At 45.4% G+C, this 27,194-nt stretch overlaps 1 protein-coding gene across 4 annotated transcripts in view; it reads right to left on the reverse strand.

Annotated features, from left to right (window-relative positions):
• The window catches only part of GDPD5 (glycerophosphodiester phosphodiesterase domain containing 5), a 176,074-nt gene that overhangs the window by 49,421 nt on the left and 99,459 nt on the right, over positions 1-27,194 (reverse strand). For all 4 annotated transcript variants that reach the window (XM_026097928.2, XM_026097929.2, XM_064505228.1 and 1 more), the window contains exon 3: positions 4,335-4,438. In XM_026097928.2, coding sequence (XP_025953713.2) covers positions 4,335-4,438 — 104 coding nt within the window. The remainder of the gene's footprint in view (positions 1-4,334; positions 4,439-27,194) is intronic.

Here is a 27,194-nt window from a genome sequence, read left to right on the forward strand (position 1 = left end):
TGCTTGGGAAAAAGGGGGAAGAAAGGAAAGAGGGGTCCTCTGAATTCTTTGTTCATGGCACATGAAGAGTTTCCTCAGCTCAGCTTCAGTGCTTTTCTTTTTTTTTTTTGCTCTGATGTCCCTTCAAGTTCCCCTCTGACTGTGTCAGGTTGCCACTTGATGTGCAAATGATAGTTTTAAAATGCTATCTCACAGTAGTTATGAACCAGATCAGCCTTCTGTAGAACTACAGAAGAAAAAGGTTGCTACATAGATTTGTATTGATAGTCCTTCTCCAAAGGGGACACAGGCAGGTTCCCAAACTACAGCATCTTCCACATCCTTCGTTAACCAAGGTCAAGCTTTCCCTCTGTTGCTGCACATGGCTTTAACCTCATATACTGAAGATTTGAAGTGTAATGTAACTAAATGTAGACATACAAAAGGGAAATGCCCAAAGCAATATATTAAAAAATATTTACTTCACATTTAAAAGGCATAAAGCTCTTTCACGGACAAGGACCTCATTGCATATTCAGGGCAGGAAAGCTTGTAGATAAAGGTAAAAGCCTGCAGCGATACATGCCAGGCTACAATTTTGCCTTATCTTTCTAAAGCCCATATCAACCCAGAGGAGTTCCTAAAGTCTTTACAAGTTTGCAGGCCAAGTCCTCACATTTACATAGGTTAAGCCCCACCACTGTCACAAGTAGCCCTGCTTTAATCACAGGTTCAAGTCTGGTTTTTACATAGGTAGGCACATCCACTGCTGGACCCTGAACCTGCTGTATAAACCACAGGCAGGATGCACTATGCTCATCCGTAGGTTTCTGCCATCTCCTAAGTCATCTCTGGCAGGTGTTCAGCAGCACGAAACAATGCCCTGCACATCTGGATTAAGAAATAAAGAACATCTTAATGAATTCAGGTTTCAGGTGCCATTTTAGCCAAATGAATGCAGACGAGAGGGACTGCCAGACATCATAGTTTCACTGTAATGAAGCTTTATATTAGCATGTTAATAACCCTCCAGGGGCTACAGAAAGTACTAAGTTGAATAAAGCAACAGCCTACCTCCATCGTGAGTAAGGCCAAACCATATACCGGGCTGCATTAGGAAGAATGAGGGCAGCAGCCCAAGGGAAGTTGCTGTCCCCTCTACTCAGCACTGGTGATGCAGCACCTGCACCAGTGTACTGTTCTGGGCATCCCAGTTGAAGGAGGTGGTGAAAGACCTGGAGGGAGTCCAACAGAGGGTGACCAAGATGAGGAAGTGCCTGGGGAGCATGACTTGTTAGGAAAGCTTCAAGGAGGTGGGCTTGCTTAGTCTCAGAAAGGCTAAGAGATGATCTAATAACTGCCTACAGCTCCCTGAAAGACTGCTACAAAGATAATGAAATCAAACTCTTCTCAGTAGTGACAGACTATCACAAAGGATAAATGGCCCTTGGAGGTTCAGGCTGGACATAAGGAAATCCTTCTCCCAGAGGGTGGTGCAGTCCCAGAGGGGTGGAAATCTCCATCCTTGGAGATGTTTCTTGGAGAAATCTCCATCCTTGGAGATGAGAGTTTCAAGACCTCATCTAGTGCTGGGAAAAGTCCTGCTTCGAGGGGCTGTTTGAACCAGATGCCTCCAGAGGTGCCTTGCAACCGGCATTTCTTCAGCTGCTGTGGTGGGACAAGCAGAAGATGCTCAGTGTAGCTGTCTGCCTGTGACGTGGGAAAGGAGAGCTCATGAGGACAGGCTTCACGGGGCAGGACCCAGCTCCGCAGCTCATCACAAGAACGTGACAGCAATTCTTCATCCCAGTGCCTCCAGGGAGCCTGTCAGCAGCTTGCTGTGCTGGGTGCTGCGCAGAGACAGCATTTGCTCCAAAGAGCCTTTCTTCTAGGCTGAGAGGACACACCTTGCAAACAAAGAGTCATCAGGAGCAGGGAGGGAGGCAACAGGAACAACAAGCATCAGAGAAATACTGTCCACAGAGATAGACCAGAAGTGACAGCCTTTGAGGAAGGGCAAAGATGGGGTTTCTAAGAGCCACTGCATCCAGTCAGCAACAGGCTCACAGCTCTGCTGGGACCAAAATGACGCTTTCATCTCTTTTGCACCCCATCTGGCTGGGAACTTTCCCCTAACAACTGTCATGTTTTAATGGAGCCCACACATCTGTGACGTGGAGGGAAAAGGGCCAGGCTCAGCCTGAATGTACCCAGTGGAAATTGTTTCCTCCCTCTCTGGAGTCAGCATGGCTGTAATTAAAACCTCACCCCATGTTATCATCCTCCCTCCCAGCCTTTCCACAGTATTTCAGGCTGTTTTTGAGAAATCCTGCTGTTTTCCTCAACCTCTGGTGTCAGCACATGGAGCAGGGGGTCTAATTGGGGTTATGGCGCACACACAAAGCACTGGCCTATTTTCAACATTGAATGGCAGTGCTTGAATAGACAGACACAGCCCCGCTATTTTGCATCCAGAGAGCCTCTTTTGTGGCCATTACGCTCAACAAGAGGGCTTGCTTTCCCAGCACGGTCAAATCCAGCAGGGTTTCCAACAGGCTCTGGACTGCAGGCGATGTGTGGAGCCTTTTAAAGCCCAGGTACCTCTTGCATACAGAGCAGACACGTGCACCTCCTCCCATTCCTGCAAGAGGATTTGAGAACCCAAAACTTTGCCACATCAGTGCGGCAGTAACCATTCATAGCATTCCCAGGGCTTTCATTTCTCTCTGAGTGATTTAGTGGCCCTTCTCAACTTCGAATTAACAAGAACTTGCCTTTGCACTGGAGTGGGCTAGGAGCGTTCATATCCTTCACTGAAGGAATAAAATGAAAGAGAAGTTCCAAGATAGCCAAAAAATAGAGCCTCTGTTGCCTTGACCAGGAAGGAATATAATGTGTCACTAAACTTTCAGGGAGGTTTATCTGCATGCCAGACTCCCTGTTGGTCGCATGGCATCTACAGTAAGAGTTTACATTGGCTTCAACCCTGTTGCTGAACTCCTGAGCACCTGCCTTGCTGCCATCAAACCAAGGATGCTGCAGGAACGATAGGGCTTGATTTGAAAAGAAATGTAGTATTTTCCTTATGTTCCTATTATAAATAGCAAGAGCAATAGCGATGGGTTTCAGTCCCCCAGAAGCATATGTCTGAGCAAAGATAAACCACATGCTTGCAAGAACAAGGGAAGGGACAAAACATCCATCTGAACTGACTTAAAACTGAGCCCTGCTTACCTCTCCCTCCTTGGCCAATAACCTAAAAATACATGCAGATAAACAGCTAAGTGCGTCCCACTAAAACCTCACGCAGGTGCTTCCTCAGCATGCAGCGACACTCTCACCCAAGACACAAGCTGTTACTGCCACTGTGGGAGCCCCCGAGTCCTGGACATCCCAGAAGGTTGTCGAGAGCATCCCAAAAACCACATGGTCCACTCCAAAGTCAAACAGCATCCAGCAGGCCATAATGCACCTGTCTCCTCTCAGTTTATTTGACTGGTACCCCCCTAAGAAGACATCTTCGAGCACAATGTTAGCTCAATCACTGAGCAAAGTGCCACCAACTTCGGCATGCCCAAAGTCAGCCAGCCTTGTATTAGTCACTCCTGCAAGGAGACAGCTCACACCATTAAGTTACTGAACACCCTGCCTCGCACAACTTCAGCATCTAAAGCAGGCAGTTCATTTACAGGATCAGCTACCCACGATGTTTTAGAACACAGTTTATATATTATCTTTGACAGGAAGACGATGTCAAAGTGGTTTGGTTAGAACAGAGCCCAAGATACTGTCAAAATGTTTTAGGATGTTGCTGAGGCAGTAAAAGAAAGTACGATTTTCAGCACTGGGGGAGAGGGGGCTGGCAACCCCCCAAACTGTCCAGCACATCCCAGTGGAAAACTTGTTTTCAGCTCCTTTCAGCATTGCAAAATTTTCCACACCCATGTCTGCTCCAGGCTGAATTTTCTCTTTCATATTTTGTGGAAAGTTTCAGCCAAATTGCTCAGCCATTTCTGAAAACAGCCAACTATGGAAACAAACAAAAAAAAACCCCAAAGGCTTTTACGTGATTTCAGTTCCACCTTTGTTTTCGCATGCTGTTTACCAGGGAACACCTGCCCGGAGCTCCATTATGGGCAAGCAACGGAGGTGCAAGGCCGTATTACATCTATCAGCACAGACAGAAGCTCTCATTAGGCCTCACTTTCCATTTGCTATCATTAACAAATGCATCGGAAGGACCCAAATGCATCCAACCTGCTTTGAAAGAGCTTTTTAGAGGCATGTGACAGCAGCCAAACTTGGTAAGAGCCTGCCGCTCCGCCCGTCTTGCGACAACGAGGATCTCTACTCACCAGTTGATTTCATTGTAGTCGTTGTGAACTTCCCACCAGAAATAAAACCAGACCAGCGTCAGGAAGAAGGAGGAGGTGAGGATTAGGAACCAGAGGCGCTCCCACTGCGGAAGGAAAGAAAATCAGCGTTAAGGCTATCGCCTTTCAGGTCCAACTCCCCATCTAGGCCCATATTCTCCCCTAAACACAGGTGAGGTTGGCATGGATGAACTAGACACTTCCAAGGTCAGATTATGCTCCAATGGGCATAAACCTGTAGCTTGGGTGCAACAAGCTTTCCAGGCAGCGTGGCTTCTAAGCTACACGTTGTATTGGACCAAACATTTGATGAAACGGCACCAATGGCCTCAATTTAATTAGGTCAGATCTCGGTCTTTCCACAGATTTAGACATATACCAAAAGCCTGTGCAGACACCACCTAACACTACGATTATTTTTGAGATGCGCAGAGACGAGGATCTGCCCTCAGCACAGCAGAGGTGTCACCAATGACAGCTGAACTCACCTAGGTGTTAAAAACAGCTCGGCTCTGCTAGCTGGGTGAAGATCACACCTCCTCTTCTCTCTCAAGACTCCTCACCTCAACGAGGGATGGGGGGAAACTGTCTTCTCCCAGCAGGAGCTGGGCAATGCTCGTCCTGTCTCCAGCCTGGCCCCACTTGGGTCATTTCCCACCCCGCCGCATCTCGCGTAGGGCAACATTTCTCCAGCTCTTGGGGCATATGGAGCAAGGCAGCCTTTCTGGGTACAGAGGTGGGTTTTGTTTTGTTTTTTTGAGGCAGTCATTTAATTAGTGTTTCCTTTCACATGCAAGGGATGCAACATGACACCTTACGCTCCCATGGTTCAGCGTGAATAACCGAGCCATTATCGGATCTCGAGGACTCCACACAGCTGCTTAGGGATGCTCAGAAGGGGAACTCGCAACCGCAAATGCTACTTTATAGACATATGAACCCTTCCTCCTCCTCCCAGGGTGCTCAGATGCTGCAGAGCCAAAGCCCTCATCTGCAACATTTGTTGCCCCGCATACACTCACATACGCAAGTCTTCTGCGAATTAAATGGCAGAAGGAGAGACCACACCAGGCTTGGATGAAAGAGGTTTGCATTGACGCTCGGTTTTGATGAATGTTTTATTGACGCTCGGTTTTGATGAATGTTTCAAACACCAAAAAAAGAAAAACCCACAGACCTAAAGCAGCTGTTCAGTGCCCCACTCCAATAGCACGGGTAGAATCCTAAATCACAATGACATCCAGAGCAGAAACAATATTGCGAGAAAGCTGTCTATAACCAACGCCATTTCCATGTGTTTCTTGTTTGTTTTACCCCGCAGGCATTAAATAGTCCTGCAGGCATGCATGCTTTCACTTCAAATAGCATCCAGTTTTCTTGGAAGAAAACACTAAAATAAATTAGTAATGAAAAATATTCAAATTAATCCTCTCTTCCCAGAGTGAAGAAGGGATGAAAATTAGAAGAGATGTATGAGTAACTCTACTAGTATAATTTATTTCCAAACCCTGGACACACCATTAATCTCTTCAAAATACCCTTTTCTCCAGTGAACTGTTGCATGGCTTTTCAACTACACAAAATAATGTAACCAGTACCAACACTATTTTGGTGATATAAAAGAAACATGACTACTCTCTGCCTTCCCTTTCCATCTTAAGGGCTGAAACTACTTGCTTAACTATGTACTGACTATGTTTCACCATGAATCACCCTGGATACCAATCTGGTGACACAGCTCTTCCCCTTAAAGTCCAGGCCATAAGCAGTGCCAAAAAACCTACAATAAAAAGAGCTGGAATTATTTAATTCCTGCTGTGCCAAAAGTGATCTTTTCTGCTAGAAATTCCCAGTTCTTGGCCAGGAGTTATGGCTCAAAACTTTTCTTCAAGACAGCTCAATTTTGTTATCCAGCTTCTATCAAATCTCAGTGGAGCTGGGCGCCTAATTCCTGCAAGCAGCTTTCTGGTGCAGATAAACGGCACAAAAGCAATGAGAAGGAGGTCTGTAAGGACTTTACTGTGCAGCTACTGAGTATAAGCAGAGCCACGTGGCTAAACTACTCTGCCATGAGCTTACAGACTGTTTTCTACCCCCTTCACACGCACACCACAAGATCTGCACCAAAGCCACATAGGAAGCGGCCAAAACTTGCACAGTTTGGCTCCCCAAGTGAAAGTGCACAGGCTCGAGCCCTGTGCACCATCTCCATCGAAAGGGGTGTTTCAGCCCCCTCGTGTCACCTTCTCTTTTCTCAAAGGTGACAGTCAAAGCTTCCATGAGTCCAGCACCATGGTGTACCCATGCTGACCCCTTCCTCTCAAACACACATTGTACCTCTCTCTCTCATACTTATATATATGTACAGACACATATATACATACTTTTTTCCTCCTTTCACATGCAAGTAGCATAGCTTGTGTCAGTCCCTCAGGTTTGGGTCCCTCTCTTGATGGCGTTCTTGTCAGGTCTACTTGCCTGGCTGACTCTGGGAAAATCCAGGCAAACTCTTCATGGCATGTTTTTGCGAGTTAAAGCACAGTTCTGGATGGGCTTCCAGAACAACAGACTATCACATCTCCCCAGCACCACCGATGCAATTTAGCACCCGCCAAACCAAATTCTGACATTCAGGCATGGTGTCTTGGACTGAGTCTAGGTCCCCCACAACCTCCCTCCATCAGCCCCTTGGCAGGAGGGTGTTACAGGCCCCCAGTTTGCAAGCTCTTGCAAACACTTTGCAGTTTTCACCCTACTGTAAAGCAACAGCTTCTAGCCTCAACTGCTAAAAATATCAAAGACTTGAGAATTGTGTCATTCTGATTGAACACAGCCACAAGTAGGTGGAGGAAATGGTACTTCACCTACAGAAACCCAAGAAAGTTTGAAAACATTTAAAAAATGTCCACATTTTCAGCTCCACAAGACTTCATAAGAATGTCATCACTGACTTTTTGACAGTTCTTCTAGAAAACTTTTTTTTCCCCCCACTCCTTCCCTTTAGGCTTCTCCTTCTCACTCATTCGCACTCTGGGACAAGATGGATGTGCTTGCTAGTTATCGATGAGTGAAGACTTCTGAATGCTTCTGAAACCTAACAAAGGATGTCTGCATTAGCACCTTCGCTCCTATCGGGATGTGTTTTGGAAGTAGCTCACCCTCTTGCCCTGCTTACTGCGCTCTGGTTCACATTGCAGAATGTTTTTTGGTGAAGCTAAACCAGACAATGTGTTCCAGCAGTGAACCTAATGCACTTCAACCACTAACAGGCACTGAGTCAACTGGACTAGACTAGAGTTGATCCTAAGTGACCACACCACCACCACACTTGGAGAACATCAGAACCTCAGCACCGGCTATCTCCTTCCACAGACCTGCTCCTCGAGCCACACTACTTGCCAAAACAGATGCAGCCAGGGTGTCTTGCTGAATGGCACAAAACACTATTAGTGTCACCAATATTTAATTTTAAAATAAAGTAATAAATCAAGAGTCACCCTTTTCCTCCAGCTAAGCTCTCTGGGAAGTCATTCTGGTGTATATAAAAACAGATGTCTTAGGCAGTCAATCTACAGCAATTTAGCCAATCCGAGCACCCCAGAAGAAATTCTCCATGACCAATTATGTCCTGGATATCCAAATAGCCACTCTGTGACTCGCACGGCTTTCACCATACTCTGGTCAATACTATCAACAGCCAAACACGCAGCACTAGACAGATGAGTCAACATGGGAAACAGAGAAACAGATGAGACCACTCCAACAATTAACCCAGGAAGCTTGGCAAAGTGCCTCCAAGTGACCAACACAGCACATCTTGGATAACCTGCTTAGTTTGGGATGAATTTATTGGCTATGCAGGCATTAAGCCTCACAAAACTCATCTTGCCACAGGGCAAAGCAAGAGAGAAGAAATAACCTGGAAGGATTTGCTGAAAGAACAAGATGATACTCAGGTTCAAGTGGAAGCTTGACTCCTAGGTCCTTCCTTTAGCTGCACAACCACCTTCCTTCTTCTTGGTTTCTGCCCAGAAAGGCCATGCACCACATGCTCAATTAAATAAATAATAATAATAAAAAAGCCAGATGGTACATGGACTAAGCTTTTGCAAAGCACTCCTGCCAAGATCACCACAGCCCAAAGAAGGGTGAAAAGTCCCATTTAAAGTCAGAGAGTAAGAGGAGTGGCTTTGAAGTGAGGATATTAGCTTAAGTTTCTGAACTTCTGCAGAAGCACCTTCAAAAACCTGCCTTACACATACCTCTGTGCTTGTGATCTCAGGTCTATAATGGAGCCATTTCAAGCAATGGGAATATCATGTCTTATTCCAAGAGTATCTATGGGCCTAATCAGAAGAGCCCCAGAAGGAAACCAATGGGGACTGAGATACATTACAAAGTGGCTGTTACACTTCCAGTTTGTCCATGATTTTTAATCACGGAATTCTTAAAAAGCAGTGTTTCATCCTCATTCTCTGCCATTTTGTGCATCCCCCAACCTGCACCCCATGTCAGGTGGAAACATCATCGCTTCCAAAGTGAGGGAACATGACAAAAAAGCAAATCAAAAGGAATTGCCACAGGAAAGGCCAGTTCATGATTCAACTGTGAAGCTGACTCATGCATTTTACCTCCTCCTGTACTTCAAGTTTTACTCTAACTTGTTAACCTTGAACATCGTATCAAGGAGCACAGACTAGATTTTTCCAACTCTGGGATTACTTTTGGATAAATGAAATGTGTGTCACACTTCCGCTGCAAACCCCCAAAGCATACCAAAGTCACAGCGTTATTTAATCACCCAGCACCAGCAGACAGGCTCGGGAAGATTATTGTACTTTCTGTAAGATCTGTAGGAGATATGATGTTCACATGCACATTTCTCATGCACACACCCTCCTACCTGTCCCTCCCACAAGCACTATTTCAATTTAGTCAGTCCTGTTATATTGGGAGAAATGAAATTTCTCACCCATTTCTACACTTCAGCTGATTACACACATGTTGAAAGACATCTCTTTGCTTAGCATGGTATCTTTTTAAAGCAAAGGAATTTGTCGACCAACAAGTCTTTTTAAAAAAAAAAAAGAAAAGAAAAAGAAGAGTTGCTTTGGAGGAGGTAACCTGTCTATCACTAGAAAGGGATCATCTGCCAGAACTAGTGATGCACAGAGTTAATGCACGTGTGTCTGCCACAGCTATTCGCTGCGGAATTACAGGATGAACACATTATAGTGTTGTGCCATTCCAGAGAGAACTGAACAGTGCCCATTTGATAATTACTTAATGAACCCTTTTCAAACTGGTCACTATCTCGCCAAAAATCAGCGCAGCACAGTATCAGGAACTGAACAGGATGCCATTTAAACTCCCAGCAGAGAAGGGACATGCAAGACCTTAAAATCAAGATTCCTCAGGGTGAAACCTGGCTGATAGGGAATGGATATCATTGCAATTACACACATCCCTCTCCTCATCAGGCTTAAATATCTTTTAATTATGCTGGATCCATCAGAAAGTACACCCAAACCCATGTCTTGGGCACACAAGCAAAACAGTGAGGTACAAACAGTTGCGAGCACACACTAAAGTGCTTATTTACTACCTCGTGCTAGGACTTGTACTGCAGTGAGGTTATCCCCTCCAATATGCCTCCGTGTCACTTGTAAAGCAGTCCCACAGCCCACCAGAAATGCTGTGCAGTGCTCAAACGTGAGCTAAGCTGCTCCCCTCACTTGCCCTGTGCACGTGGCTCGAGGAGGAGGTTGTGCTGCCGGGACAGATGGCACATCATGGGCTCGAGGTCTGCTTTGCTAAAGCCCAGAAAAAGCTGAGGCTAGAGCCAACCGATTTGCTGGCAGCTTATGGGTGAAGCCAAGCATAAGCATTTTGCCTCAGTGAAGTTGCTGGAGTCATCCTGGTTGACATTGGTCCTTAGATGTCCTCCTCCATCTATCAGCTGTTATCATTGCCAAGACCTCTCTCAGCTCACCGCAAGCAAGCAGCCAGGCTTGCAACCTTAAAACATGCCTACATCTCTCTTTGTTGGGTTAAAAGCACGGGAGCCCCTCTAGAACAAACCCACCATCTCCAGCATCCTCTGCGGCATCCGGAGGCAATACAGAGTTTCAAAATGAACTGGAAAGAGAGAAGCCAACTTTGAACTATGAGTGGGTAAGAGGAAATGCCAGCGCTGGATGGATGAAGATCTCCATTCCTCTGCAGATAGCTCATAGCAAACAACTGTGCAGCAGTCAATCAACACGGGAGAAGTAGGTCCCTTTCAGCTTGTGCATCTAGAAGTTTGCCAGTGAAGGAAGCTGAATGCCACTGGGAGCTTGTCCTGATCTATACCAGTATAACCAGCTAAGCATGGCAGCTCGCGGGTCCAGACAAGTATTTTGTACAGCTCTTCTTGGGACTCACACCCAACTGCATGGATTGCACAGCTGCCCACATCAAACCCTCCGTGGCAATAGATCCCTAAATCTCTCCCAAAGCAGCTGGAACCAGAGCGAGCAAAATTTCACCTACAGAGCCTTAAAAATAGGGGTGAAGTTGTTGGTGCGTGGAGGTGGAGAGGATGATGGCAAAGCAGATTTTTTTCCCATATCATAAAGATATGTTCTTTAAAAGATTAAAGGTCAGAAAGGGCAAGTTCACAGCTTTAAACCAAGACACCACTGAGACCCATCAGAAGAAACCAGATTTCCTCCATTAAACAGTATGTTAAGCCAGAAAAGTGTGCCAAGCTGAGGTACCGTAATTTTCTATTTTGCAGTGTTTCACACAAACCCTTCACAGAGTGTAAGGGGGCTTAAAACACCACAAGAAGAAACCTGCATACCCAAATCAAGTGAGCTTGCTCTCCAGATGCCTTGGTCTTCTAACAAAATTCAATACAACAAAAGGATAGTTCTTCAAAAGAGACGCATAAACAACAAAACATGAAAGAAAAAAAAAGCTACTGATTCCCTTGAGACTTAAAACCCCCTCACACTTGAAGGCCTCAAAATCAGAAAGATCACTAACATTTACAAAAAAAACCTTCATCACAGACCTCGCTGTAGGGACCCAAACTTCATTAGAAGAGGAAGGACAGGAAAGACGGATAGCGTTCGCTGCCAACCAGAAAGACAGCATGACAGCGGAGAGGCTGAAGGGCAGCGAAGGATCACACAATTCCACTGAAATCAATAGAAAAACCTCCAACGAGCTTCCCCACGCTCTGGCTTTGAACCAAAATCTTTTATTGCTAGATTCATTATTTCAGGAAAGCAGATAAATTGAGTTTCCTTCCAATTTCACATTCCTCTCTGCTGTTAATTTATATTTCACGCCGCACCAGGAAATCACTCGTCATTAAATACCACTGGCAGAGCTGGCAGAGGGGACGCCTGCCCTGACTCATTGCTACCTAGAGCAGAACCGAGGGCTATTCTGCCAAAACTGCCCGGAGATCCCCTTCCTCCTGTTAAGGACACATTTTTTTGTCTCCTCTTAAAACAGTTGGCTTTCTGAAACCAAAAAGTGACTGCTTTCTTGCCAAATGTGGCACAATAAAGTCAGTGCAAATCAGAGCTGTAAAAGCCACCTGACTCACCTCTCCACATTAACACTAAGTTATAACAAACATTGTGCAGAGTAACCCATCTTAACAGAGCAGAATATTATTTTTCCATTTCGCCTGCTGATAGGATCTGTGTTCTGGTCAGAGGTGTCTGTGATCACATGCATTAAGCCTGTTTCTAATAAATATAACCAGCTGCTGAGAAATGTAGAAGGAAGTCACTCCACACCGAAAAAAAAACAGCAAGTGTATTTATTCTCAGCTACTCCTGGACAAGAATTAATATCTTTGCATAAACAAGGCTGTAAATGAAATGTTGCTGCAAAAGGGAGAGCAAAAAGAATCAGCATTTGGTGTGCAAACACACGTGGGGAGAAAAAGCCCTTTACTGAGTTATTGCAGGTATTTTTAAGCTTTGAAACATCACTGTTCTAAAAACTTGTTAAAATCACAGGCAGGGAACAGCCAGAAAGCTTTTGGTCTAACAACAGGTTAAGACACCTAAGGCTGGTACCCTTGTACGGTTCCTAGAGGCTTCTTCAGAACAAGGGTTTAAATTAAATGCTCCAAAATTTGCTCTGGAGGAAGCCAGCCCTCTCTTTTGGCTATATAGGGAGCCTAAGAGATCAGCCTCTCAGTTTCAACACCTACACCGAGATAGTGTGAATAACTCCCCACCACAGCCTCAAACTCATGGGTCTCTTTCCACCAACATTAATAGAAACATGTTCCACCTCCAGACCTCATGACCGGAGAAGACTTTCACAACTATTTTTTGTACGCTGGGTGCTCAACAGTCTCAACTTCCACTGAAATATCAGCGTCTCTGCAAATACCATCGGCTGAGCCCGGACCCCAGCGTGCCGTGCAAGGCGGCAGACGTGCCTGCTAGAGAACCTCTCCCGCCATAACGTAGGCTCCTTGAGCTAGAAATGAAGGAGCAATCAGATGGTCTGAACGGTTTCAGGAATTGCAAGTTGTCTGACATAAAGAGGGCTTTTGTTCAAGTCAAAATGCCTCTGGGAATTTAGGGCTCTCGGGCCACGTGGCACATCCTACCCATTCTCCATCTCCTGAACACAGTACGTCCCCTGTTCATTCAAAAAAATAATAATAATAGAATAAAAAATAAAAAAATCTAACTAGAGCTGGAAGGAACTGACAAAGCTGTCTTTTATTATTTATTTTTAAGTCAGAAAAATGCCAATTGTCAAAACCTGAAACCTTTTGTAGGAAATATGCTATTTTAATGAGAATTCTTAGTGGAGGGGCTTCTCAACTTGACATTGCAATTTCTGATAAGAGGAAATCAGAGTGAGACCAAGCCTTCCTAAAGCAGGGAAGCACAGTGACCAGGATGCACACGGGCAGATGGAGAACAACGGCACGTGGGTCTGACTACATACGTGCACTAAGAAACGAACCTGGGCATCTTTCTCCATTTCCACCCATCCCATCATTCTGCTGGAACGATTTCAGCTGCTCAATTTGAGAAAATGCTCTGTTGGCTTTAGCCTTCTCCGCATCTTGGGTCACATCCATACTCAAGCTGAGAGAAACTTCCTACATCAGTCCTGCTCTGCCAGCATTAGGATCTCTAATTTAGAGCTATTTTAGCCTTTTAATTGTGCCCTGATCAGATCTGCTTATGACAACTCCTCGGACACTTGCCAGGAGCAACCAGGGCTTCCCACCGTTGCTAAATGTACACCAAAACGACTAGAGCGAGCAGATAGTTATCTTCAAAGTGTTATGTTATACCTCCATAACCCCACACAGATCAGACGTCTAGATACCCACTGGCTTCCCCACAACAGTAGTCGGATCTCCCTGAATCCCTCCTCTGTTCTTGGCCCCACCCCTCTACATCAAAAGGCTTCTTCCCCCATCACTCCTTCTGAAGTCAAGCCTTTGCCCCAGAAGAAAGCACCTAGCAGTCTAAACGCAGAGCTTTCAGAAGAGGTAAGCTATACTAACCAGAGCAGCCACGTGACCTGTTAATGAATCTCATCTCCTCAGTCTTCCCCCACAAGATATTTATCATCTTCTCACAAGACACAATAAATCTCCATGCTGAAGGTTTTATATTCAGACAGCATTCCCAGAGACATCCAAGACAACCAGGACCTTAATTTGTAAATGCACTGAGACAAGAAAGGTCTTTTATCTTCCTGCAGGGCACAACACATTCGTGTCTCTAAATATCCATCGGTCCACGCCTGCCCCAGCCTTCATCAAGTAAATAGATTCCGTTGAAGGACCAAGGCCACGCAGCCCTAAATAATTGCTCTGTACCTTAAGAGCAAATACAAGAGCTGGATTCAAACTGGAGCACAACCTTTACTCAAGTGTGCTTTCAGGTCATTTAAATTCACTCCCGGATACAATGAAGAGGTTACTAATGAGTCTTCACTACACTGTTCTCTGACATTTTCAAGAATCAATTTCCTGCAGACATTTATCAGTATTAGCTGAGAGCGGAAAGGAGGCAAGCTAACATTTATCCAGTGAATACAAAAGAAAAATTGAAGGCATGATTCTTCATTTCCAGATTACCCAATTGGACCTCCTTCAAACAAACAAAAGAAAATCTTCTTCAGACAAGTGATTAAATCATCTCCGAAGATGAAAGACGACATCTCCCAGCTGTGTCCATTGGAACCAGGAATCGAGAATAAACAAGAACAAATACCAGCTGAAGCATTTTGTTAATGTACAGAATATTTAAGTTCTTGCAGGGAAGATACAAAATTTCATGACTAACTCCTGGTACATGAGTGCCTAGTCTTTAAGAACTGCATACTATAAACGTGATCAGATTTCCACCCAGTTGAGTTCTAGCTCACTCTCTTAATTACAGCATCAAAGATCAAATGCAGACCCCAATGAACATTTAAAGATAGAATCACTGAGGTGATAAGGGGCCTCTGTCAGTCTCTGCTCCAAGTCCCTCTGCTCCCCCTCTGCTCCTCTGTCCAAGTCCCTGCTCAGAACAGGGCCAACTTTAGTCAGGCTGCTCAGGGCAACATCCAGGCAAGGTCTGAATGTCTCCAGGGATGGAGATTGTCACCCTTCTCTGGAGCCTGCTTCAGGGTTTGACCACCTTCACAGGGACAGACTTTCCTACCTATGTAACTGGAATGTCCCTTCATGCAACATGTGTCCATTACCCCTTGCCCGGATCTATCTTCCCCACCACCACTGAATAGATAGCTGAAGACAGCACTAAGATCCTTGCCTCCCCCTCTCCTGCTGCACAGCCCCAGATCTCAGCCTCTCCTTGTATGTCCCAGGCTCCAGTCCTGACCAGCTTGGTGGCTCTACTGGGCTCACTCCCATCTGTCACCATCTACCTGGTACTGGGGACCCCCAAACTGCACCCAGTGCCCAAATGTGGTCTCTTAAGTGTTGGTAGAAAGAGAAAACAATCACTTCCCTCAACCTACTGGCTGCAGTGTTGCTAATACAGCCCACGATGTGAGCAGCTTTCCCCGCAAGTATATCCAATAGCTGAACCTCGTACTGAAGGATATAGTAAAATGAACACACCTTGCACTCCAAGCATCTTTTAAGTGAGCAAATCAATACTCGACTGGCAGATGTTGACCTACCAGACCTTATGTACATCAGGAACAGAATCCAGGCGCCTGGGCTTCGATTCTCTCACCGTAAGAGTCCACAGAGGGATCAGGCTTTCATCTTTCCACAGGATTTAATGCTCATGAACCCAAAAGAAAGCAGGCAGCAGTCCAGGGGACTCCACAAAGTATCAGCTAGCTCTCACAGTACCTTGTAACCTGTCCGAAGGCATCATTATTTCTCCATCTAACAAATAAGACTATCGACAATTGGTGCAAAACTCCACTTAAGCGCATTCTCCACCTCTTGCTTTGCACTTTTTCATCCTTAACTTTCTCTTCTCCCCTTTTCTGTTCAGTACTTCAAAGCTCATAAGGTATTCAACTTACTTCTATTTGCTACAGCCCTCAGTGCAGAAGATGACTGGTCAGAAGAAGGATGCAACTCTTGTTAGCATTGACTTGAGGTAGTCTGGCCAACTCAGTCATTATGAATAAAACGAATTAACGAGAAGAGAAAGTAAGAAATAGAGGTATAAGAAACAATGCGTCTGAAATAAGAAGGAAAAAATATTCCCTCCATTCTGGATGCTGTGGCTTCTGTAGTAAACCAAATGCTTCCTAAAATAACAGTCATTGCAAATCTCCGACTTATCTTACTTAGTTATTGTAAAGACGAGGCTAATAGCTCTCCGCACACCTTGTTAGAGAAGACCATGAATGAGCTGAGTTGTGACATGCTCCATTTACAATTCAATTTAGCAGGTCAAAGCAGCAGCAGAGAACATATTATTGAAATACGCATTCCTGCTGGGGCTGCCATAATTGAACTGTAGATCAACAGATGCAACAAAAGAGAGCCAAATCTCTAAAAATAACACTATCGCATTTTGTAAAATGCCTCAGCACCCAGCCTCCAAGAACACAACCGAAAAGGGAAGTCAGGCAGGACTGCAAATTCCCTCCAGGTTTCAGGGCTTGTAGCACTACAGAGCTAAGGAGCAATCAGACAGAGCTTGCTTGCTTCCCGAGGAAATAACATACACCTGCCCACCCACCCCTCCTTGCCTCCATACTCTGCCTCAAGGCGAGTTTACACCTCCACAGCAGAGGACCCGTTTCTCCCTAGGTGCATTTCATTTAGCAGAGCCAGTGTCGAGCCGTACGCCAGCAGCTATAATAATCACTAGTGCGTTCAGATGGAAATCGCCAGCAAATCGGACGGCGCTGCGATGGGAATTCCCGCGCCACAGCAGAGACAGCACACAGCTAGAGCCTGGGCTGTTTCTGGCTATTAGAGGCCCCAGGGGTCTTTCTGCAGCGATAATAACGTCCTGCACCAGCTCTGCCTCCTGCAATTACATCCACCCTCCTTCATTCAGTGCAGAGGTAAATGAAACCCCTTAGGGAGCCTCGGATTCACGAGGAAACAGGATGGGATGATAGCAGCTCCCCAGTCTACCCCCCACAGCATGATCCACTCTAACAGCTCCTGACAACGCATCTTTAACCTGCTCTTAAAAACCTCCATTAAAAGAGCCCTGTCTCTTCCCCAAACACCACAATCATTGATCCCAGTGCTTCTGACCTTACTGACAGAAGGACTTCGAGTATTTAGCCACAGTCCCCTCTGATGCGTTATAAAACCAATACCGATGCTAATGATGGGCTATTCCTTTTCCCTTTACAACACACTGGACTATTCCCCCCCGGCCTCCAAATGCGCAAAGGGAAAGGGGAGTCAGTTATCTCTTCTGGTCTAAACAGGTCCAACCCTTTCAGTCTCTGCTGGTGAGGTGGAGCCAAGGAAATGCAGCCCATCATTCTCCCCCAGGCCACCCGGAGGAAACACGGCCTTGCGTGAAGAAGAGCACCTTGCTGGACACATCATCCCTGCTGAGGCTTGACCAGTATGGTGCAACAGGAGGACCGAATCCTCTGTGCCACTGAAGGATGCTATTCCTGCTAACACATCCCAGTCTCATGCTAGTCCTTTTCAAAGACTCATGATGTTGCTGTCTTCCATTCAGCTCACGTGTTATTCCTTCCTTTAAGCATTATCTTAAGTACTGACATCCTAGGGAAATGGGGTTTAAGAAAGAAAAAAAAAAAAAAATATATATATATATATATATACACACACATACACACACACACACACACACACATATATATAAAAATATTCTTTATATACTTTTTTTCAGGTTTTAGAAAAAGGTTTGCGTAAGTTAATTAAGGACAGAGCCCATGAAGGCTATTAAGCATAAAGGCCCTGGCACCACCTATGGCTCAAGAAGTCTCAGAAAAACTGATTGCCAAGGTAAGGATCGTTTTAGGCACGTCCTGAAGTTGGGGGGGGTTTTTTGTTTTTTTTTGTTTTTTTTGTTTTTTTAAGGGAGGGGAGTGTCATTCCCTAACTGTCTGCTCCTGGACCCTACTGGAAATACACCATTTAGCTAGATGGATCCTTTACCAGGCCTGGACCAGGCTGCAGTCATTAAAGCTTCCAGGTATCTTCAGCAAAGCTCTTGCCCAAGCACCCTGCATCTGGACAGATGACTCACACCAGATGAAAAAACTCAGCATTTGCCTTTGCCGATTTCTGCCCCAGCATCAGGCTCCTTATGCGGTTTGTCAAGATTAGTCCAATTCTGGCTTCTGATGTGCCTCCAGCACCCTCCTGTTTGGTGTTTGCAAGTTTAATAAGCATGGTTTTCATAGGAACAATGGTGGACAGGATAAATACAAAATACATATTTAAAAGAATTAATTGTTATTATTCTTGCAGAAGTGTTTACGAGATTCTGTTGTAAGAGGCTTTGGTTCACAACAAATAGTCCTGTTCCAAATCGCCTAATATACAGATGTCAAATAGATTCAAGGTTGAAGGATGAGACAGGAAGAACAAACAGCCAGCAAGTCCATTCCTTGGATGCTTTTTCTCCTCCCTTGCTGCATTTCACTTTTGGCAGTAAATGTCTGCAGAACAAATTCTAAAATGCTACTTTGTCATTATGCTTGACACAAAAACCAAGGGTTTCTTTGCAAGCTCAGTGGGTGAGAGCATCACTAGCCAGTGCTGGAAGCTGAAACCCTGCCAGTGGAAGAGGCAATGAGTGAAGCTCTCAATATCAATAAGAGGTTTTCCCCTCTCCCCTTCAAAAGGGAAGACAAATAGCACATACTAAGTTGAAAGGAAAAGGAGCCAAAGAAGAGATGCATAGAGAACATTCAAAGAACAGCAAAGGAGTCTGCACTGGCAGTAGCAATCTGCAAGGAAAGAACTGGGGCAACCTCGCATACTCCGGGAGGTAAGGTAGCTGCAGTAGTCAGAATACACTGCGATAACAAGAGCGGGCAAAAGCACCGAGGATACAAACAGACTGGACAGGCTGCGTCTTTGAGGAGTTATGTGAAAATCAGCAAGCCCAGGAAAAATCTTCCCTCCCTGTCCTTGCCCAAAGGACTAACGAACCTTTGTGCCTAGTTTATTGCAGTGCATCTCTGTCTAAATCCAAATATGTATTTATTTAAGGGTAAAATTACTCTTGTCCAGACCAAATGCCTCACTGAAGCATCGCAGACAAGTCCAAGACTTTCATTAGCATCAGCACCAGCCTATATCCAAGTTCATACATCAAGAACCCCGATATTACACCCCAGATTAGACTCAGTCTGAGTCGAGGAAAACCCTACGTGGTCACTCCCTGCTTCCCAGGAATGACAGAGATGAACATGTCCTACCTCCCCATGAGGTGACAGGCGAAGCACGCGGAATCTGCACGGTCTCCAAAGCCAAGCAAGTCACACCACGGTCATTTCAGGCCACCTGCAAAGAGGGCAATGCCCGCAGCAGCAGGTGCAGAAGGAGAAAGCTAAAGATAGGAACCTTGACAAAACTGGTACCAAAACACAGGCCAGAACATTTTCCCACGTGAAAGTCCACATAAGCTGTTTTATCACTCTCCAGTGCCACAAGCAACAGGCAACGACAGTTTAAAAAGGCATTTGTGAGGGTGGGTTATCTAGCTCTCCCTCCTGATGGGCCAGCTGGACCCTGGCTGAGGACAGCAGCAAGGAAAGCTATGAAGTGGTGGGCATCCAAAAGCTTGTGTTACACAGAACTCACTGTCCGGAAGGCATAAAAATGACAACGGCATTAAGCACAAATTATTAGCTAATAAAAGCCACATCAAAGGAGCTAAAGATCTGGCTTATGCAAGGTCCCCTTTCTGCTTTCAGGCAGCTCTGACAAGTCTCACATCACTGTTGTTGCAATAGGGCATTTTCTTTGATGTTTGTAACCCTGGCATAGCAAAGTTGAGTTATATAACTACTCCACCACACTTGCCTAGAGGGAAGTCATGAGATTCTCCTGCAGCTATTTCCTTTCAGTACCCATTACCACGACTAAAAAGCAAGCAGCCAGCTTGCAAACAAAAGCAGCAAGTTGTTTCCATCCTCGTTGAAGAGGTAGCAAGAGCCCAATTTCTCCGTGCATGTGTTGATAAAGGCATTTGAACTGCTTCATCTCCTGATACTTTCCAATGGCCAGCAGGCACATGAACTGTTCAGATCCAAAAATATCTAATGGCACTGCCTATAGAAAGCTGTTTTTCTTCTATTCCTTTACCATATGTTCATCTGTGGCAAAAACATGAAGAAATGCAGTGAAAAGGGGACACAGCTGCAGTGAGATGAGGGACTGGGCCCACAGATTCAGAGCCCCCCTAACATTGCTGCTGGGATGTCCAGTGGATGCCTCTGGAAACAACCAAAGCACCCTGGGGGGGATGCTCTTTGAAGGAAACCCTCAGTTCGTTTTCTTACCATAAAATTGTTTGCGATTGAAGAAAAGGCATTTTAACCTCTTTCATATCCTCAGTCCTTAAAAATGTGAATCCATCTCATTGGAGAGAGCTGCACATTGATTAAAGCACTTCAGTTCCTCCAGTGGAAGGCATTCCAGAAGTAGCAAGCTTCTGCCGTACCGCTGTTTCTGCATCTTGCTGCACTTCTGAGTTTTTTTTTTCAGAGCAGCACCACAGTCAGCTTGATTTTCCACTCTCTTGAGTGAGCAGAACATTCCCTGGAGGTTCAGGACAGCTCTCACTAATAACCCCAAAAGCCAAAGTTCACGCTTTCTCCTGGCTCAGCTCTCACTGGTTGCAGAAACATGCCATGCAAGAGTGCTAACCTTGCAACTCACCTACACCACGCTGGACATCTTGCATGAGAAACCTGTTTTCACACAACTTCCAGTCTCCTTGCTCAATCCAAAAGAGATTTCTCTGAGTTGGAGATTGAAGAGTTTGAACCACTGTTCTGGCCAGGAGATGGATGGACCAGAGAGGTACTGTGGATGGGAAAACAGCTAGGGCAAGCAGGCAGGCGACGGACTTCCCAAGGGACCAGTGTTTTTCACCCTGGAGTTTTGCAGGCAACAGACCACACGGCTTTTGGCTTCACATCCAAGACACATGCTAACAGAAAAACATTTCCAAGCACAGGAATAGATCATGACACAGACGCTGCCCACAGCATCAACAAAACCGTCCCAAAAGACATTCTTACTGAAACCACACAGGGCCTCTCTCCTGCTGTGAAAGACACTAAGGCAGTCATTTGCTGCAGGCCAAAGTCAGCCACAACAGACATTATACCAAGGTATAAAGCCTGCATTCAGCTATCCTTCACCAACTTTCTTGTGGAGCAAAGGAATGTCTCTCCTTTATATAGGTCAAGTCACAGTCCACCCTCCGTGATAAATAACAGCCAAGTCTCAGCTCTCCCCCACACCGTCACAGATTTAACAACATGTCCAGAGGACTAATATATATTCATTACTCACTTCCTCAACTGTCCGCAAGTTTTAAAATAATTAACTGCTCACAAAGTTGCTTTTATTGGCGTAAAAACAGACTCCTTTATAGAGGAGCCAAAAATGCCGTAACCACCGGAGCATGACAAACTGCTCAGCAGGAGCAGGACGGGCCTCCTTGGGTGTAACTGTTGATTTCTGTAGTTAACTGAGCAGAGATGCTATTGCAGAGACAGCCACCCCGACAGCAGACAGCTGCAAGACTCCGCATGCACCAGCATTTTGGGGATGTGCCTCCTCCTCCCCGCACAGACAGAGGTGGGAACAGAGGTCAATTATTTCTGCTTTATGCCTGTTTTTATCCTCTGAGCACCATCACGCCGCAACCCATAAAAGCCACCTCCAAGTCAGGAGGCAGCGAGATGACCCAGACAGGCAGGCAGCAGCGCTTTCCCAACAGTTTATCCCCTTGCCGTGAATCAGAGATGCAAGATGAGAACCCAACCTGCGAAACAGAGCAAACAACAGGGGGGAAGAGAAGGAGGAGATCACAACACACCACCCACCAAGCTCAGTTCCTGGTATACCGTCATCTCTGTTGTCTTTTAGACAGCAATTGTACCAGGCAATTTCTCTGTCTGGTCTTTCATTAGCACTCCCATGATGATTAATATGAGTAAAATTGTTTTCCCCAGTGGCTAGCAAGTTAGCTCTCATCTCTCGCTGGACAACGAGAGAGACAGGGCCAAGATCTGAACCATGGGGGTATGAGTCCAGCCTTCCGCATACAGCACCATGTAATGGTCGTGTGCTGGCTGCTGTCCCCCTTCCATCTCAACGCATCTGCAATAAGTTGTGGCCTTCATGAAAATCCCTAAGGCACAAGGCAACCCTGCATACAGGCCAATAACAGTCTCACCGAGCAAGTGAAGAAGCCGAGTACCAGGGCAAGGGACAGCAGGATTCAATACCCAGGAGTTCCCAGAGCTCAGCTCATTCCTGTACACCCTGCAACCCTTCCCAGGCAGGCATTAAAATGGTCCATAGAGGCCCTCATTTGGCATCTTCTCCTTAACAGAAACTTCCGTGGAGGTAGCAGGAGAGAAGCAGGGAGGTGAAGACAAGCCAGGCATGAAGAAGTCAACGCATGAACACCCTCCAAGTTGCCCTCCTCAAGTGAAAGAGCCTGCAGAAAGGCTGAACAGCTGGCTTGGGCACATGGGTTGCCACAGACATTTTTTTTCACTTCAGAAATTTTAAAGCAGATCTTCAATCTTTATTTCTTGTTACACAATGAAAAGAAACCTTGGCAGACAGTCAAGATGCCCTAAGGGTAGCTGACTGCATTGCTATCAGAAGCAATTGCTTCTCCCACTCTGTTCAGACCATAACAGATATCTTGGGCTCGAAGAAGTAACAAGGGGAGACAAATGCATGAAATAGCCAAGAAAAATATTTGTATTTTACATTAAAACAGCATCAACCACCTCCCTGCAAGAAGTTTTCCAAACAGGTTCTTGCCCTCTCTTGGCAAGGGTACAATTGCTAGCGTGGAGCAAGTTTGTCCTGCAGGGCACGCAGATATCAATCCTTTCTGTTTTTATCTACCAGAGTGGCATGCCATGTCCAGACCACCCCACTGCCTTCCCTCTAAGCTGCTCCAGCAAGTAAGCCTTGCACTCCCACAGATCCCTGCAAAATCCAGTCTGCAACCCAAAGCCACCTACCCTACCAAGCTTAAATAAAACCCACAGCAGGCAAGTTCACCACAAAAGAGTCTGTAATGCCTGTGGTCTTTGAAATAGTCCCTTAAGAACAACATCGTCTCGTCAAGGTAGACATTTTGGGGGACAGCTGATCTGCAGTGGGCATAGTTCTAGTTTTATTTGTGGGCTTGGCTCTCTCGAGCGCTGAGCTTCTCAGTGCATCTCAGAGCCACGTCTCCAAGTTTTTCTAGCCTGAAGCAGCTGGTGAGGAGAGAACAAGACACCTGATATTTCAGTTAATAGCTACAGTAGTTACAGTTCAGTCGGAGAGAGGACAGAGGAACAAAAGAGGAGGATGTTGATCACCCACTTTTCTTTGGAAAACACAGTAGTTTCCTGCCCACCCTGTAATTTCCATCACATGGAGTAGGCCAAATTTGTCGTTATCTTATGCTTTGGTGATTAACGTATCAGGCATGACAGACCTAAGACACCTCCGTTATGGTCTGCTTACTGCTTATAGTGACAATACAATAGAGATGGTGCCTACACAAAATGCAGGGCAATGGAAAAGTAAAGCCTGATTTACAGATCTGCAGCCAGACACAAGGCTGTCAACTGTCTTTCTGCAGGAAGCTCATCCAAACATTTCCTGTGACAAAGAAACCTGGATTATCTGAGTTATCCAAGGCACCTCAGCTCCCATTTCAGCAGAATTGACAGAACTTCTAAAAATAGCACCTGTAAAATAGCATTTCCGAATTTTCATAGACATGACACAAATTACTTCTCAGCACTCAAGTTATTAACGCTTCAAATCTGCTGAGAGAGACTGTCACAGGTATTTTGCAGAGATACATACTGACTCTTTGTTCCTACCCATCCTAAATTAAGCAAGGAGGCTCAGACTTGGGGGTGCATCCGCTGTTTAAGTCCAGAAGTCCAAGAGGAGTCTGGGCTTGGACTTAGTCCAGTACCAAACATGCTGGAGCTCTTAGAGGAAAATAAAAGGAAAAGCAATAGCTTTAAAGCAATTCAGGCTCTAAATGCTAAGCACAAGCACTAGTTCCTGAGTCCCCAAGGAACATGTAGCATTTAGTGTTGAACTGGTTATGCTTCTTCAGAAAACTTAGGACAAGGAAAAAACAAAAAGATAGATTAAACTGAGGTTTGGTCACTGAAGCAAGGCAGCAACAAGTCCCATCTCCTTGATGAGCACAGCTGTTCAGAAATCACATGCACATGGACTGAGGTTTCCAGTAACGTGCTGCCTCTATTCCCTGCCCAGCAGGCGCAGGATTATTCCCCACCGTTCTTCATTCAGACTCTGCCTAAATTATTCAAGCAATGGCTCTTCCATCATCTCCCTTGACATTCTAGCTCCAAACAATCTCCATTAGATGCTGAAAGTTCAATGACTGCTAGCTCCATCAACCCATGCCTGAAAGACAGCTGAATTTTCAATTAGCAGGCTCATATCACAAGGGGCATTTCCCAAGGCATTTGCTGGCTAAGGCCAGTAGCCCTGGGAGTAACACAGAGGATGGAGAGGATAAAAGGATGGAGCCAGTTCCCACCTGGCATTAGAAGAGTTTTTTCCACCAGCAAAAGGGCATGAATGTTTGATGAGCAAAGCTTTTCTACCAATTGTTAATCCATTAAGGAAACAAAGTCAGAACTGATTTTTCTAGCCCAGGACCCCTAGAAAGACATTCCTAAAGCAACAATTGTACTGTGCCAGACGGGAGGGGAAGTGTTAATAAATCACATGGCGGCAGCCTGGAAGCAGGCTGCGACCACAGCCCAAACTCATTTACAGTTGAGCTTGCAGGAGGTGAGAGACAGGAAAAAGGTGAAACATGACCTCCCCAACCTCAGGTTAGGAAGCCACAGGGAAAATTGTACACAGATTTTGGTATCTCCAGCAAGAGAACTGCTGCCAGAGACAGGCGCTAAAGCATCCATTTTAGCCAAGTCTCCAATAAAACAGATGCTGGGCAGTTTAAACAAGAGAGGATCTAGCTTGCTGATCCCTTGCACTTACTCACACATATTCATAGGTACATCCAGAAGTGCAACACCTCCTTCTGCTTGACACATCCATGCCTGATATAGGCTAAGGGGAAACAGAAGGGTCTCTCTCCACTTGGAAACACCCAAAGGCATAAGCTGAGTGAACCATGAACCAAATTCACTTGCTAACCTCCACCTCTCAGCCGAAGCCATGGATTTGTTCAACCCAGACCAGTTTGATACTCATACTCAGTTCTGTTCAGCACCAGACTATTCACAGAAAATATTTATTCAGTAGTTATTTGCACAGCTGGGAAGAGAGTGCCCCAGTGCTTTCCTCCTCGCTGATGTCCGAGCTGAGGTCTTGCATGGGTCTTGCAGTCCAGAAGAAAAGTTTGCACTATGCTCATTAGAGAGTGAAGCTCTCTCCTTGCCCATCCACATTACTGTCTGCATTGGAACATCTCCAGTGAATGATCTGGACTTCAGAGTAACTGGTAATTTATTCTTGTGGCCAAGTCTTCTCTTCTTGATATGCTTAATGTATGTAAAAGTGAGTTATTAGGATGCCGTGCTCCCCAGCGACTGCCATTTTACACAGCAGATGTGCATCGAGAAAACAGCAAGACAGATGCAGTAGCTGCTTGGGGTCATGCAAGAAAAAGTATAAAAACAAATGTGTCGGAATCACATTACAGCTCGGGGAGCAAGGCTGAACTCTGACTTCTGCCAGCAGGTATTTAGAAAAGCACTCCACCTCACCAAAATTTTAGGTCCTGTAGCACGTAACAAAAACTTTACGCATATGTTTGGATAATAAACAGCATATACAAGCCAGCGCTAAATGAAATCAGATCTCCTCTGCTGTGTTAGAGGGCTTGATGTGGCAATCGATAAGGGGATTTCTCCTTTAACCAGTTGCTTGCACTGGTAAAGAGTTGACCATGCCCCTACTCCACTGCTGCATGCAAGAAGGCAAAGGCACACAGTTAATTATGAAATCTTCAATAAAATATCCTATAGACGGATTAGGAGGGGCTCAGTATGACCAACTCATCAGCTTCATCCTTGCAACAGCCTATACTATACACACACACACACACACACCTCTCCTCCAGCAACCTTTGCTTGGGAGATTTCCTAATACCTTTAGGTTAGTGTCAGCAAGCACTTGTTAGAAAAGGAGAACCAGGTCTTCAATTTGGTGCATACCAGACTCTGTCCAACAAACTACCATCTCTGAACCAGCTATGGACTTGGGATCAGCAGTACTCACAGAAACACCTCCAAGTGAGCTTGGTGCAAAGAGCTGAACATGCCCATCGAATAGCTTTGAGAGCAACAGGACATGACTTTAAGGCAATGTCAAGCCTTCTCTGATCAAGGCTTAGCCAAACCAGTCCTGTCTTTCTCTGGTTTTCAGATCATTCAAAGGCTTTGTTTCTCCGGCATAACACCGACATCTGCACTGCATTGGACTGTGAACAACAAAGGGCTCTTGGCTGATATTAGAGCTATGCTGTTTGGGTGACCAGGTCCTTTAGCCACTCACCCTGGAGAGCACAGGGAGTCCTGCCCTACTTTTCTCACTTTAGCACAGAAATTCCCAGAGTTTCTTCCATTGAGCTGCTTCCAGAAAGCATTCAAAAATGATGAAGAAATAGCTCTGCTGCCAACCAACAGACTTGCACAGCAAAAGAACCTACTAGAGGTCTAAATCAGGGCACAAGTAAGTCCACGCTGAACGGCATGCAAGCATCCCTTTTGTCACTGGCATCGCAGATCTGTTCTTAAGCATCTCCTGTTTATCACAGGCATGTTTGAGAGCAAGTCATTTCACCACACAGACGGGCTTGTTCCCCCTATCCAGGCAGATTAAACAAGCTATTCTTGGATTGCAGAAATAAATTCAGAGCACAACAGCCTGATAGAAACAAACTAGCTAGTGCCAAATGGGATAAACTAGCCCATAAAAGCAATTGCACAATAGATGCTATTGAGTTTACTAAACTGCTTCTGAATTATTAGGTTTGGGGTGATATAATGTGCCTGCCTGCCTTGAGCAACAATCCGTAGTTTTATTGGATTATAAATTACAGTCAACTACTCTAGCAGCATACAAATTAAAAATCTGCTTTGGAAGCGTAATTATCA

The sequence above is a fragment of the Dromaius novaehollandiae genome, chromosome 1, assembly GCF_036370855.1.
Source record: "Dromaius novaehollandiae isolate bDroNov1 chromosome 1, bDroNov1.hap1, whole genome shotgun sequence".
NCBI lineage: Eukaryota > Metazoa > Chordata > Aves > Casuariiformes > Dromaiidae > Dromaius > Dromaius novaehollandiae.